At 34.0% G+C, this 15,783-nt stretch overlaps 1 protein-coding gene across 1 annotated transcript in view; it reads left to right on the forward strand.

The window, feature by feature from the left end:
* The window catches only part of slc1a7a (solute carrier family 1 member 7a), a 24,776-nt gene that overhangs the window by 4,377 nt on the left and 4,616 nt on the right, over positions 1-15,783 (forward strand). Inside the window, exons 3-6 of the mRNA XM_016526669.1 lie at positions 9,860-10,075; positions 13,295-13,337; positions 14,046-14,277; positions 14,359-14,458. Of these exons, the coding sequence (XP_016382155.1) occupies positions 9,860-10,075; positions 13,295-13,337; positions 14,046-14,277; positions 14,359-14,458 (591 nt within the window). The remainder of the gene's footprint in view (positions 1-9,859; positions 10,076-13,294; positions 13,338-14,045; positions 14,278-14,358; positions 14,459-15,783) is intronic.

The raw sequence follows: 15,783 nt of genomic DNA on the forward strand, positions 1-15,783 counted from the left end.
TATGGTAGCAACATTTTAGGTTTTACAGACTTAACTTAAATTCACAAAAAAAAATACCGTATTTCATTAACTGATGTAATGTTAATAAACCAAAATATTGAAGTACTAATATCTGTTTTGAACCATTGTAATGCACTGATAACCACCAAAAACTGGTGGTGATGAGAAAGTCACATGATGAACCAATGCTCATCACAAACAGCTTTTCTACGAGCTGAGGAGGACAATACTTATATAATATATATAGAAGGTGCACACAGTGTCATTCACATAAACACTAAACCCCATCACGGTGACACACATGATTCTGAAATAATGCAATAAACATTAATTTAACAACATTACATGTAAGATTAAACCCTAATGTACACAACTGATAAGAAACAAACTAAGAAAAAACATGTTATTTCAACAAAAAAACATCAAATAGGAAGTGTCATGCAGGGAATTCTGGGAGTGTCAATTTACAGTTTGTTACAATAATTACATTTATTCACCGAATATAGTATGGAAACTTACTGTTAACCAGTTAACGGGTTTTTACTGTAGCATTTTTATAGTCTTTTACTGTTAAAATCACAATCATTTTTTACAGTGTATGTTTTTAATTTCTGGATTAGAAAAAAATTAAAAATAATGCTTTACTGAATCTTCTGAATTAGAACAAATCTAAATTGCTTCACTTTACAAATCGAAGTCATGTGGTGCAACCAGCATGCAGAAACAAACAAAACAGAAAATGATTTCATGACTGTGTGTCAAGGTCAATAAGTCTCTCAAACTATGAGAAAATGTGACCCTTTTTGTGACAAGGCAAGGTTAGTTCAGGCTGTAAAATGTCATGCGTGTAACACCCCAAAATGTATTGATATTTGTGAATGAATAATTCACGCTATTTGTAAGAAAAATACTTTTACCTTGAAAAAGTAACCTTAAAAATGAATTTTTAAGATGTGTACACTCGAATGTATTCAGATATGAAAATATGGTTGTTTACTTTGGTTGGTTACACCAAATGACATTGTAATGGGTTTTTTTTTGTTGTTGTTGAAAATGGTATAAACGTTTTTCAAAACCAGTGTGAATGCAAAGAGACATTTTTATTTGTTATTGACCAAAACAAGATGGTACACAGAAAACAAAAAGGTGAAGGATTTACTAAAACAATTTTCACTCAGAATTTGATAGTTAATTTCACAAATATTTGCAAAGACATGGCAAGTAACATAATGTGAATTTTTGAAGTAGAAAAACTGAAATAGTATTTTCTTGTGAAACACATTCCAGTAATATTTGTTTTATTTACAACTTTGAAAAAAAATATTTTTTGCAGTGCATAAAACAACACTACATTGGACAATAATCTGTCTACAGGGCTGAGTCTGTTCATTTCACTAGCTGTTTCATTGATAAAGTGAGATGTGCTCTCCATCAAAGCTCTCTGTCATTATGACACGAGTAAAGCAGGCATCTAGTGGCCCAGAGGATTATCAGTCAATCATCTGAAACGTTGAAGCACTATTGCAGTAAGGATCTGAAGTTGAAAATCTCATCACATCTTCTCATCCATCTTGAGTTGAAAAATTCTCGGTAGTCCTGTCATGAGGTTAATGAACAAACCTTGTTTGAGAATAGGTGAAGATGGAGTCTTGGATTTTGGTGTCTACTTGTCTTTTTTAAGTACTTAACAGAAAGTATGATGTAAAATTTAAAAAGGCGTTTATATACAGTACACAAACTAAATAAAACATTGACTTTTTGAGTTGAGTTTTATCTTAAGTGAAAATTCTACTTTAATATTGTAGCTAATTTAGTTTTGGTTTGTGGTTAAATTAAGTTGTAAAAAGCCTAAGTAATGTCTAAAAAAATATATTGAATAAATAGGTCTTTATAATTAATTTTTTTTTACTTTGTTTCAATGGTTTTATTTTTGGGAAAATAAATATTTTTGATTAATATTAAATCAAAATGAAAAGTTTGAACCAAACCATAAATATAATTTGATAAAAACTAATACATTTAGATTTAGCATATGTTTTAAAGTTATAGTTAGTGTTATTATAGTAAAATGTAGAAGATATTAATTGTAAAAGTTTTGCACACGTTTACACTTGATCAGTTTGCTAATATGGACTACTTTTATCTATGAGCATTACGTCATTAAGTCAAGATGAGTGACTGCTTAACTGCATCAGTCATCCATAGTAAAAAAAAAAAAGAACTTGGTCAGACTCTAATAACTAAAAAGACAAATGTGATCAGTTGATAATCAATTTTGACAATTGATTATTTAATTGAGTTGAAGTTTGTCACTGTATTTTCCATCAGTTATTATGTTTAGCAGTAAGCTCTGGCATCCGTTTAGATGCATTAGCATTAGCACGTAGCACAGGAGTGCCAGAGATGCACAGCCATTTGTCAGCATCGATCATGATGCTGCTTGGACAACGGCCCTGATCTAAGCATCATGTCCCTGCCCCCTCCTTAATGCAGGCCTGTAAGCGATTTAACACCAGCATCATGACTCTCAGCTCCCTTCAAAGTTCAAACACAACATGGTCTTCAATAAGTCTTTCTCTTGCTTAAAGGCTCTTCTTCAGCAACTTTCTTGGGCTGCAGTATAGGGCTATATTGAACTTTAAGAAACATTATGATATTGGACAATTTGGATTATGATAGAACTGTATTTTCATGAACTAATGGGGAAATTAAAAGGACTGTAATATCAAAAGTCATTAAACAGTCACTGTCATTCTGTTCAACACAAAACACCTGTTTTTTATGTAAATTAGGCATATTATAGATTGTGACTTATCCACAAAATTATTTGTGTGGAACAGTTAACTTGGCGCTATTACTGTACCAGCCACAGAAAGTTGTTTAAAAGAGACATTTGTATATGTTCTATGTTGATAATTACTGGTTTCAAAATCACAAAACACATGGTTTGGATCATATTGCATTTTTTGAGTCACGGATCAAATTTTATTTTTGGATCAGCAAGAAGAAAAATGTCCTTAAAGCACACTTTAAGTACTTCTTCAACACCACAGCAAAAAAAAATTTAAATAAAAAGTTCAAACATGATTAAGTGAATAGTCAGTAAAAAGTGAAATAATCAGTAAAAAAAATTACAAGCATATAAATACAATATACCAAAGATGCAAATAAAATAAGGTTTAACTGTAGTATTCAGGTACAGAAATGTAATAATAAAATAGCGAGGTGTGCTCTGATTGGCCACACTGTAAAAAAAATTCCGTAAAATTTATGGTAAAAAACCGGCAGCTGTGGTTGCTAATATCTCTTTGGGTTTGAGACTTTAGTCTTTGCAACTTTAGGGATCTTATCATATAGGCTGCTGTCCCTTTAAGACCTGACGCACGCATCCTGTATAATGATATACACATCCGATTTCTTTCTCTATTTCCGTGTTTACGAGAATGATTGTGGAAAGGGATATTTTGACAATTTTATGTGTACGTGTCTGTTCAAGCGCAAGGAGATGCAAAAGACGAATCAACTCTGTGTTTGCACGATGTCTGAAAAGTGCCTCCTTGTGTGCGCGCGCAGAAAACAAGGCGCGAGTATCTCTTTCGTCTCTTCTTGCGCTGGAATGGCTTCAAATCCTTTGACATGCAGACACGCAAAACAGTTTTAAAAGGTCACCAATGGGGAATTCCAAGAGATTATGGCATGCACTTTATTCTGAATGTAGTTTACACTGAAAGAAATTACCATCATTTTAACAGTAAAAGAAACTGTAAAAAATGCTATAGGAAAAACCTGTAAAATGGTAAGTTCCCATACTATAAAGTGAAAAACTGTAATAAATCCAACATGTAATTTTACAGTAAAATACTGTTCGAGTTACAGTTTTTAGAAGTGGAAACCCGTGCAGCAAAAATATATTTAAGATATATTTTGGCCAGAAACAAATATGTTAAATATTTTTAAACAATGTAGTTAAATGAAAAAAGTTTTTGAAATTGAAAATATATTTCAGTACATTTCTATGTATTTCATATCCCAAAAATACGTATATTTCGAAATGTAATTCAGGGGCAAGAAAATACATTTCGAATCTTACAGTAGCCTACATTCAGTCTAAAGGCAAATGTGGATGGAGTAGCCTACTAGAGATCAAAACTAGATTTATTCATGTTTAAAAAAAATCACTAAATGTGTTATATGTCCAAATAAAGTATTTCTTCAAATGTGAGATATGTGAAAGTATTTTCTTGGATTTAAAATAGGCCTATATGGAGAGCAAAATATTTTTTAATGCTTTTAAAAAAAACTAAAAAAAAAACATATTTGTAAAATACATTTTCAAAAATGGACAAAAGTAGATTGTTATAAATTATATTTATGTAAATATATTTTGAAACATATCTTCCTTAGTGACACTTCGCATTTCATATTTATTCATTGAAATTTCCTTTAATGCTTTGCTTTCATTTATACAGGTACAGCTTTTTATGTAACATCTTAAGTTGTTTATTTAATGTTTATTGCAATATTTTAGAGTCATGTGTATCACCATAATGGTGTTTCGTATTTGTGAGTATGACACTCTACATACAGTATATATTAGTATTTACATCAGCTTGTGGAAAAGCTACTTGTGATGAGCTTTGATTCATCAGGAGACATTCTCATATTCACATGGGTTTTTTGGTGTAATGCTCAATGTATTGTAAAGGTAGATTTGAGTACTTCAGTAGGTTTGTATAATAACATTGTATCAGTTAATGCGAGTTTATAAATGTTTGCTACCATATATTTCATGCCAAAGATGTGTGTGTGTGTGTGTGTGTGTGTGTCATTGGTCTATAGGCAAATACCGTTACATGATAGATGCTTTAGATGTACTGCCTTTGATAACATGGCACTTTCTGAGCCCCAATCAAATCCAAATCTCCATTTCCTGTCGTTCTGCGTTTACGTTTTAATACATAGATGTGCAGAATGAGATGATGCAGGACACATAATCCTCTCATGTTAAAAAAGTCTGCTTTAAGACATTTTTCATTTTTAATGTTGGGCGCTGCTGTTGTCATTGCGTAATGATTGCAGCTATATGGAGAAAATCAATTGACATTTTGAAAGATTAAGGCACGTCTTTTTTCAGCTCAGCTGCATCATGGTGGCAGATTGATGAGCTCTATGAGATTATGTTCCTTAAAGCTGATATATGTTTTTTTTTTTCTTTTCTCCAAATGTTGTGTTGGTGGTGGTGTTTGGAGGTCTTCTGAAATGAGGAGATAAAGTATCCTCTTTTGTGTTTGTTGTTTTTAGCTTATAAAACCATGATCCAGATCTATTTAATGTTTTAATTTGAATTTTTTTTGGTAACACTATAGTTTAGGTACCAGTTCTCACTATTAACTAGTTGCTTATTAGCATGCATATTGCTACTTTATTGGCTGTTTATTAGTACTTATAAAGCACATATTAATTAAGGCACACATCCCTTAATCTGACCCAATACCTAAACTTTACATTTACCTTACTAACTATTAAAAAGCAGCAAATTAGGAGTTTATTGAAGCAAAAGTCACAGTTAATAGTTAATAGTGAGAATTGGTCCCCAAACTAAAGTGTGACCTAATATTTTTTGCACATTTATGACTTCAGCCAAGAAATATTAAAGTCTCATCAAGTGTTTATGCATTAGTAGACATGTTTTGTCTTAACAATATGTACAGTAATTAATTGAATATATTTTTATTACCACAAACTCTTGCTTGGTCCCTGTAGTGAATTATTAGTAGCTTGATCATTAGTCATCAGATAATGAGTCAATACTTCAAGTGTAATTATGGTGACAGGAGGTGCAGCTTTAATTTATGTTTTATTAAATTTTTTTATTTAATCAACAAGTTTATTTAGTATCATATGTGACCAATAGTGTGATTTCTATTTCATGTATTAGTTTATTAGTCATTTACTTTAATAATAAGTGATTTATACATAATTAGACATGGTTTATCCTCATATGTAGTACTATCTGTTCTGTTTTATTATTGTACTGTCGATTAATTTCAAAATGAGTACTAAAAATTGTTCTGTACACTATATGGTAATATTTAATGTTACATATGAATTTCATAACAGTTACATAAGAATTACATAAGAGTCTCTCAAAACCAAGATCAAAAACATGTCCAGGCCATAGTAGTAAAAAATAAATAAGACATCATGTTTTGCTTATAGAAAATTAAATTTAGAACCAACGTTTTTGCACTGTGACAAGGCAAGCACAAAAATAACTCATTTTCATAATTGTAAAGTAAAAAAGTTTAAACTAAAAAGTATTTGCTGTACTGTGAATATGTAGTTTATGTTAATATAAATTAAATCATTGTTATAATATTTTGTAATACAGTAAAATTATTTTGTAAATTAAGTGTTATTAAGTAGTAATAGTGAAAATGGTGAAAATCACAGAAATAGAAAAAATTATAGAAAAAAATAGAAAAATTAAAAAATGTAAATTAATTAATTAAATGAAATAAAATAAAATAATGTGATACATAAACATAACATTTAATAATGTGATGTTGGGGGGGGTGTCATGTAAATGTCACAATGCAATTTTTTTTTACATTTAAATCCTGTAAGATCTTAAAAACTGGCTTATTTTTATTTATACAAGATACTTTTTTCTTTTATGTTTTCCTTTATTATTTTGGCTGAAATGTGTCCTGGACATGTTATTATGCATTCAGCTGTTTGGATTTGTGTGAGTGTTTCTGCTATATACTGTATGCAGGTGTTTTTTTTTTTTTGTCCCACCTGAGAAATATGACACCCATGTGACCTGCGTGGGGTAATGGCAGGCGCACAGCCTTTATCTGAACTTTCCCATCTCCAGGCAGGATTAGGGTAATGCTCTTGTCAAACAGAGGTGCTTCACAGAAAGCTCCAGATGGTCTGGAAGTCCTGCTGGCCGCCTGTAGCAGAAACACACGCAGGGTCAGACAGCATAACACACATGTTTAACACACATGTACATACACTATTATATGAGCGCCTGCTCGTGCACAACCAGCACTCAGTACAATACACTGCTAGAAAAGAAAACAAGTAGGCCTATGGATTATTAGACACTACACTATAGAGTGATTAAAGTCACTTAAACAGACTGAAGTCATTAGAGTTCACATGAAACCAAAATGAACTCTGTTTATTTTCCTAAAGGGATATTCATTGCAAATATCACTGTACTGCAAAAAAGCATTTTCTTAGTATTGTTGTCCCATTTTTATTACAAATATCTAAACATCAAGATACATGTACTTGAGAAGCAGAATGACATAAGGTATTAAGTTTTGTTTTGTGTCACAATATATCGAAATTAAGTGTTTTTGTTGTTTACTGTCAGACATTTTTTTTCTTGTTTTAAGCAAAAAATAACGCATTTTTATAAATTTTTCAGAAAACAAGACTTAGGTCCAGATTTACTAAACAGGGCAAATTAGCGTTCAATTTAGCTGAAAAAAGCGCAAAAAAACGGACAATGCGCAAATTAAAGAACACAGACGCAGCCAGATAATTTCCATAATGGCCAGCGCAAATTTCCACCTGCTTTAAGACATGCTTTTTTTGGGGTGTTAAATAATGGCGCAAATGTCAGTAATTTGACAAGCACAAACGTTAGTAAATGCGTGATTCATTTTAATACTCTCCTCCCATAAATTTTGCGTCTGAAAGGGAAACTCCTACTAATGCATATTCAATAATGCCAGGCACAAAAATAACTGTCCATGCCTTTTCAACGCTAATTCCTCACTGCGCGTTTTTAGTAGGCTAATTCCTGACAGTACTATTTTAATGGCAAAAGACACAAAAACTGTTAGTAAAACTGGCCCAAATTATCTTAAGTCATTTTGTTTCTCAAGTAAATGTGTCTTGATTTAAGAATGTTTAGATATTTGTAAGCCTATTAGGGAAAAAAAAGAACTTTTTTTTGCAGTGCACGTTCAAGTTAAGTTCAGTTGACAGCACTAATTTTGGTTACCGCAACAATTAATTTGACTTCTTTTTTTTTCTTAAAAACACACATGTTCAGTGGAAGTGAATGTAAACATTAAAGTACTCAGTGTTTTAATAGTATAGCTACAAGACACACAAATGTGTGAACATGATTTTAGTGTAAAAAAACAAAACACCTAAAACCAAAAAACTATTTCACAGCTATAATAATACAAGTTTGAATAGAAGAATTAATGTCAGTGCTTTTATAAAATTATGAGCATCATATTTATTTAAAATCCTCCAAAACTTGGCCCTGTTCCTCATGAACAACAGAGCTTAACTTGCACGTTCCTGTTCTTATTAAGAATGATTCATCAGTGCGCATTGTGAGGATAAAAATTTGTAATCTATAATGTAAGCCAATGTAATGCTGTTTTACAATAATAGAAAATAACTGCAGGGATTGATTTTATATGTTAAATTGCACTACTGCTAGGTTAGTAGCATTGCTCCTTTTGGTTAGTTCCTCTCCAGCAAAGGATGTCTCATACGACAGCAAAGATTTCATATCAAGCTCTTTTCATTGTCTCTGTGTGCAGCAGTGATCATTTTGGCTTTTGTGTCTTACTGATTTGTTTGTTGCACAACACAGTATGCAGCTTTCCAAATCCTCTAAACAATGGAGAATTGCTTATTTAAAATAATGAATTCAGATGTAGGGACCTTGACAGGTTAATTGCTCTTCCATCAACGGATGCAATGATGGAGGAGCAAATTGAGAATAGAAATGGAGGAATCAATATCTGGACATAATAACAGAATTGCAATGAGTATTGAATGACATCGGACATCAGACATTGGTATAAAGTGGTATGATCAGCATAGAGGGATATTACCTGTGAACAAATGAATAATAATGGCTATAAAACTACCTGAAGACTCTGTCAAGCTAAACTTACATTGTAAAGCTTCATTTCTTTCTGTTCTGTTCTGAATTGCCGGCATGACTGGTATGGAATGAATTGAATGCACCGAAGATGCATCTGAGGTCAACACAGAGTAAACATCTGTGTCATAGTCTTACGTAACTCTCACAGCTGAGCGAAAGGTTGTTCAAGGTGACAAAAAATCTGTTCTTTTCTATAAATCAGAGATCTTTGTTGAGTTGCTGAGGATAGTGTAATCACTGTGATGTTAGGTTCAGTGATGGCAGCATATCGAGTCATATCAAAGCATGTGGCTTGTTTTTAAGCTATCGGGAGATACATAATATATTGTGCCTTTTTTGGGTCTACTTCACATGTAATGTTCCCCAAAACCTGAAAGACTGAGCCCTGGTTAAGCCCATCAGAGTGAAGAATCAAGCTGTTCTGTGAAGTTGAAGATGTCATTAAGATGTAACAGGACACTGATGTAAACTAACAAACAATAAATAGATACATAACAGAAAAAAAATAATGCAAAAAGATTATTTTAACCTTTAAACATTAAATATTTCAACAATGATTTGCATTGCTTTTTGGTTGTATTTCTTTCTTTTTTTATTATTTTACTAAAAGTCCGTCTGACTTCTGAATGTTTGTGTTCATAAATATATTTCAGCAACCATTTTGCAATATTTTTAGTGTTAGTTATTAATTAACTGTAGATATTGAACAATGAAGATAATTGACCTGTTTTGGAGATGTATTATTATTATAGCTCTGGTCTTTGAATTTTTTTATGCGACAATGATGTGATTTTTTTGTATTATTATTATTTTTTTTTTATTTTTTTTTTAGATTTAAATTATTTTATTTTATATTTTAGCATCTCTGCATTCAATTGATTTATGAATTGTTTTACATATTCTTCAAAAATGTTTTTCTCTCCTCAGTTTGATGTCTGGTTTGGCAGCACTGGATGCTAAGTGCTCCAGTCGACTGGGCATCATGACAATCTCTTATTATCTGTGGACGACTTTTGTGGCTGTGGTGGTGGGCATTGTCATGGTCATCATCATCCACCCGGGTGGAGCTGCCCAGAAGGAGGATTCGGAGGACAGCGGGAAGCCCATCATGAGCTCAGCTGATGCTCTGCTGGACCTTATCCGGTAAGCATGTGCTATTGTGTATCCGTGATCAGTCTGTTTGCTGCCTATGCTAGGATAGTTATTGCGTAGGCTTCAGTTAACTATGCAGAGAAAAACACTGTTACTTCCCTCATGTTTTCAGTGATAGATTATAAAGTGTTCCAGACATCTCACATGCTGAGGCTTTGAGCTGTCTGTTAAACCTTGTGAGTAAAGCTCATGATAAGCCAGTTAGTGTTTGCTTGAGTAAATGAGGCCGGAGTTTACCCCAGTTACACTGTGTCACTGTTCCAGCCGGTCAGTGGAACAGTTAGTCAAGAACTTGTCACAAACAGTTACTTGAATGTAGTAAATTCATATGGAGTCAGGAGGAGAAAGACAGCCCCAGATCTTGACATTCATTTACTTATCTTTGTTGTGCTTAAAGGCAATTCTTTATGCAGGCAGCAGTATACAGTAGTCAACATTTGAAGTGGATCAAAAAAGTTCATCAAAGTTGTCCTAAGACAAGAACGCATTTTGGTTTTAGGTTTTAGGACAACTTTGATGAAAGGTTTTGACCCACTTCAAATGTTGACTACTCTATATACTCACACAATGCTTGACTGTTGGAAATTGTTAGTTAGTTGTTTGTTTAGCAAGGGGAAATGCAGCTTAGATCTTGACATTCCTATCAGCATGATTCATTGTTAGTTAGTTAGTTAGTTAGTCAGTTTATATGGAGTACTCAAGTGGGAAAGAGAGCCCCAAATCTTGACAATCATTCTACCGTGCTTGACTATTAGTTAGTTAGTTGTTTTTAGTTTGTATTAAGTCCTCAGGTGGGGAAAGACAACCCCAGATCTTGACATTCATTCCACAATACTTGACTGTTGTTAGTTAGTTAATTAGTTAGTTCATAGAGTCCTCAATTGGAAAAGACAGCTCCAAATCTTAAAGGGGTCATATGATGCGATTTCAATTTTTCCTTTCTCTTTGGAGTGTTACAAGCTCTTGGTGCATAAAGAAGATCTGTAAAGTTGCAAAGACTAAAGTCTCAAATCCAAAGAGATATTCTTTATTAGGGATGCACCGATACCGATACTGGTATCGGTATCGGGCCCGATACTGGTCTCCTGTACTCGTACTGCGGAGAGAGAGAGAGCGACAGTTCACGAGAGAGGCCGAGTGCGTCCGAGAGAGAGCGTGAGTGCACAAGAGAATGCAGACAGGGTTTTATGTTTACGCGGCGCGATGCAACGCAACGCGTAAATCTTAACATTCATTCCACAATGCTTGACTGCTGTTTGTCAGTTAGTTAGTTAGTTAGTTACTTCATAGAGTCCTCAATTGGAAAGGACAGCTCCAAATCTTAACATTCATTCCACAATGCTTGACTGTTGTTAGTTAGTTTTTATTCATATTAAGTCCTCAGTTAGTTAATCAGTTAGTTACTTCATAGAGTCCTCAATTGGAAAAGACAGCTCCAAATCTTAACATTCATTCCACAATGCTTGACTGTTGTTAGTTAGTTAGTTTTTGTTCATATTAAGTCCTCCGTTAGTTAGTTAGTTAGTTAGTTAGTTCGTTAGTTAATATGAAGTCCTCATAAAGACAGCTCCAGATTTTGACATTAATTTCACAATGCTTGACCATTGGAAATTGTTAGTTGGTTGGTTTAGCAAGAGAAATGCAGCCCATAATTCAACATAATTTATTGTTAGTTAGTTAGTTAGTTAGTTTTAGTTCATATACCTTAAGTGGGAAAGACAGCCCCAAATCTTTACATTCATTCCACAATGCTTTACTGTTGTTAGTTAGTCAGTCAGTCAGTTGGTTATTTAGTTAGGTTTTGTTCATATTAAGTCCTTAGGTAGGGAAGGGCAACCCCAGATCTTGACATTCATTCTATAATGCTTGACTGTTGTTAGTTAGTTATTCAGTTAGGTTTTGTTCATATTAAGTCCTTAGATGGGGAAAAACAACCCCAGATCTTGACATTCATTCCACAATGCTTGACTGCTGAAAATTGTTAGTTAGTTCAGGATATGTATTGAGTATAATGTTCTTTAAAAGTGAGCCACACGTTTTATATGCAAGGATGCTGGTGTTGTGTGTATATTGATCATGAGCATTATTATTGCTATCTACTTAAAAATGATTGTCATTTCTCAGAAATATAAACATAAATCCCATTATACACAAAGGCAAAGATGCATTGCACCATCACATGCTGTTAATTGCCAGGCATAATGATTTTATTTCATTGTGAATATCTGGATTCTGTGTTAAAGTATAGTGTCCGTGATGTTGAGGGATCAGGAGAGCTTAGACATGGCTCAGTTTAGGGTTGGCTGAGGACTAAGGATTGGGGAATTCCTGCCCCACCTGTCTCCTGTGCTGCGTGACAGAGCATGGCCTGTTTCATTGGAGTATATGGTGAAGACTGGAGCATAAACTGATTACTCATCTGAGCCTGAGACCATATGGCCCTCACTGAGGTGTTGAAAGAGGAGGAGACTATTCATACAGCCACAAGATTACCTCAATTTGTTAACAGTGCATTTCATGATGAAAGTCTTAGACAGGTAAAATTAGAAAGGTACCAAATTAGCATGTGATATTTGTGATCTCCACTGAGAGGTTATTGGGATTGGCGTTTCTGGGGCCCTCTGTGCTAACCAGACGCAAGGCACTTGGATTAGGATTAGTTGACTGTGTCACAATGTGGACACTTCTGCAATGCACTTATTGTGTTTTGCTGGTGATGGGAAAGAACATATGCCAACATAAAATTGCATTTTGACATCACAGACCCCTTTGTGGTATATGCTCCTATGTGTACTCGTTTGAATTCATCTTAAATGCTGTTATTATCTTTTAACTTTTAGGTTCATACATTTTAAACTTCAGTTACAAAGTTGGACTTTGTCCAATTGAAAAGTTTCTTGTCATATATTCCTCTTCTTCTGTTGTGCAAGGGGTGCTTTTACAGATGCAAAAAATACCATGCTTGGTCAACAGCAAATGTTGTGATTTGGATGTTGACCCCATTTAATTAACTCCGTCAACAAAACTTCCTGTTTATCCAGCCTCACCAGCTTAGTTTTGCTGGTCTACCAGACTGACCAGCACCAAATTTGTGGATAATCAGAACAAACCAGTTTAGTATTTTCAGCAGAATGCCACTGATTCTGTGTAATAAACATTAATCTTCGTTATAATATTCATTAAAAAACAAAACTCTCTTTTCTCCATCAGCAACATGTTCCCAGCCAACTTGGTCCAAGCAACTTTTCAGCAAGTGAGTTTTTATGTTTTTCTATTAGTTTCATGCCCTGTGCCTTCAACGCTATTGTGCAGCTCTTTTCTTCTATTTAAATTATTTGTAGTCATCTGCTGCTCACTTTAAGTTAACCTTTAAAAACAATATATATATAAAAACGGTAAGGTTACACTTTATTTTAAGGTGTCCTTGTTACAGTGTAATTATACATTTAATTACTGAGTAATCTTAATTAACTACATGTACTTACTATATAGTTAGGGTTAGGATTAGGGTTACTTGCATGTAATTATGCATAATTTATTGTTATTATAATAGTAAGTACATGTAACGTGTAACAAGGACACCTTAAAATAAAGTGTTACCAAAAACACTGTTAAATATAATCATTATTGTTCTTAAAATAAATATCTATTTTTCATACTGCACATTATAATATTGTGATGCCTAAATTTACTTTTGAACTGATTGATTTGAGCTTTTAGTGTTTCATTTCATTAATTTAGACAGAATAATTAAGGGCTGTAATGTGAACTGTTTATCAATTATTGGCTAAAACATGGAAATAATTAATTATCAGCTCGGCCAGAATTGCATGCATAATGTTAAAAATTAACCTTGCATGTGTACAGTTCCTTTGATATTGTCTCTTTGCATTACTGTACTTTTTGCTGTGAATTTGTTTTATATATGCCATGTTAATGATGAATTGTAATGGAATTGTAGTATCGCACAAGGAGCATCCCTATCATGAAGCCCAAACCAGCCATTGGTCAGGATGTACTAGACGCCACCACCAGACGGGTCTTCATTTATGGGATCCAGGATGACAACGGCACAGATATCCAGAACTTCTCCCTGGACCTGACGCCACCTCCGGATGTGGTCTTCAGGACGCTTCCTGGCACCAGTGAGGGCATGAACGTCCTCGGTATCGTGATCTTCTCAGCTACTATGGGTGAGTGCATGCAGCAACATCTGGAATTCCACAGCTTTATCCAGTCTGTTTTATAAATACTCAGTTATTCTTGTCGTTTAGGAATCATGCTTGGAAGAATGGGACCAAATGGCAGCGCTCTCGTCAACTTCTGCCAGAGTCTCAATGAAGCCGTGCTGAAAATTGTGGCCATTGTTATATGGTATATACAACTAATACAAGCATCATGTAACTCAAACCCCAAATTATTGTATGTCTCACTACGACAATAAACCAAATCACTAGAGCCATTACACAGAGAGTTATGTTGGGGTCATTCTCACCAAACTATGGAAGCCTGTTTCCACAACTGAATAAAAAAATTTTAAAAAAAAGGTAATTGCGACTTTGTATCTCACAATTCTGACTTTCTTTTCAGAATTGTGAGTTTATATCTCGCAATTATGGATTTTTTTCCTCAGAACTGTGAGATATAAACACGCAATCGCTACTTATAACATCAGAATTGTGGGATAGAAAGTCGAAATTGCGTGTTATATAGTCAGAATTGCGAGATATAAACTTTTTTCTCGCATTTGTGAGTCTATATCGCACAATTCTGACTTTTAATACAAGTGTAAGTTTACTTTACATTATCTAGCAATTCAGACTTCTTTTCTCAGAATTTTGAGATATAAACTCGCAATTATGAGCTATCCAATTCTGAGGAAAAAAGACACGTTATAACTCACAATTGAGATTTAAATCCACAATTCTGAGAAAAAAGTCAGAATTGCAAGTTTATATCCAAAGACTATAGAATACCCAAGACGTGTCACTCGTATTGTTTTGAATAGGGAAAAATGCAATGCTTAATATGGCCGCTCAATCGCAGGAAGCCCCGCCTTCTGAATGAAAGAGCCAATCGCTAATCGGTAAAGTCAGCGCGTCACTGCAGCTGCCGTTAGAAGTCCAGGTTGCTATAGAAACCAGTGGCGGCTCGTTGGTTTTAAAATAGAGGAGGCACACTAATTGTATTGGTCTGGGGATCCCTGCCGATTATTATTATTATTATTATTATCATTATTTGCTAAACCACTTTAAAATGGCTTTTTGGTTGCTTTTAGTCAGAAAACGTAAAGAAAACGACACGCATACAGCAAGATAATATAATTTATATATATATTATTATAATACCTGGCCTATCACTTGATGCAAACATCCATGCCTTCTTAAAAGTCTGTTAAAAGAGCCGACTGCTGTAACGTTAGCCTGTATCCAGCTTAGGCGTGTTCTCCCTTTATTTTTAATTTGTATATATACTGTTTGAATGACAGCTTGGTAAATCTGTTGGCGATCAAATATTCAATATCGCTACTCATAAGTACTTGGCACATTATCCTCAAAACTTTGGGGAAGCTGTGCCTCCCCTGACGAGCCGCCACTGATAGAAACAGTCAGCGTTCTGAGACGTGCGCTTAGGACTGCGCATGCACACTGGCTGATCTAGCCTGAAAAATACGCTTTTTATTTAACGCTATTTGAGCA

This window comes from Sinocyclocheilus rhinocerous, unplaced genomic scaffold (assembly GCF_001515625.1).
Source record: "Sinocyclocheilus rhinocerous isolate Xijiao unplaced genomic scaffold, SAMN03320098_v1.1 scaffold2138, whole genome shotgun sequence".
Lineage (NCBI taxonomy): Eukaryota > Metazoa > Chordata > Actinopteri > Cypriniformes > Cyprinidae > Sinocyclocheilus > Sinocyclocheilus rhinocerous.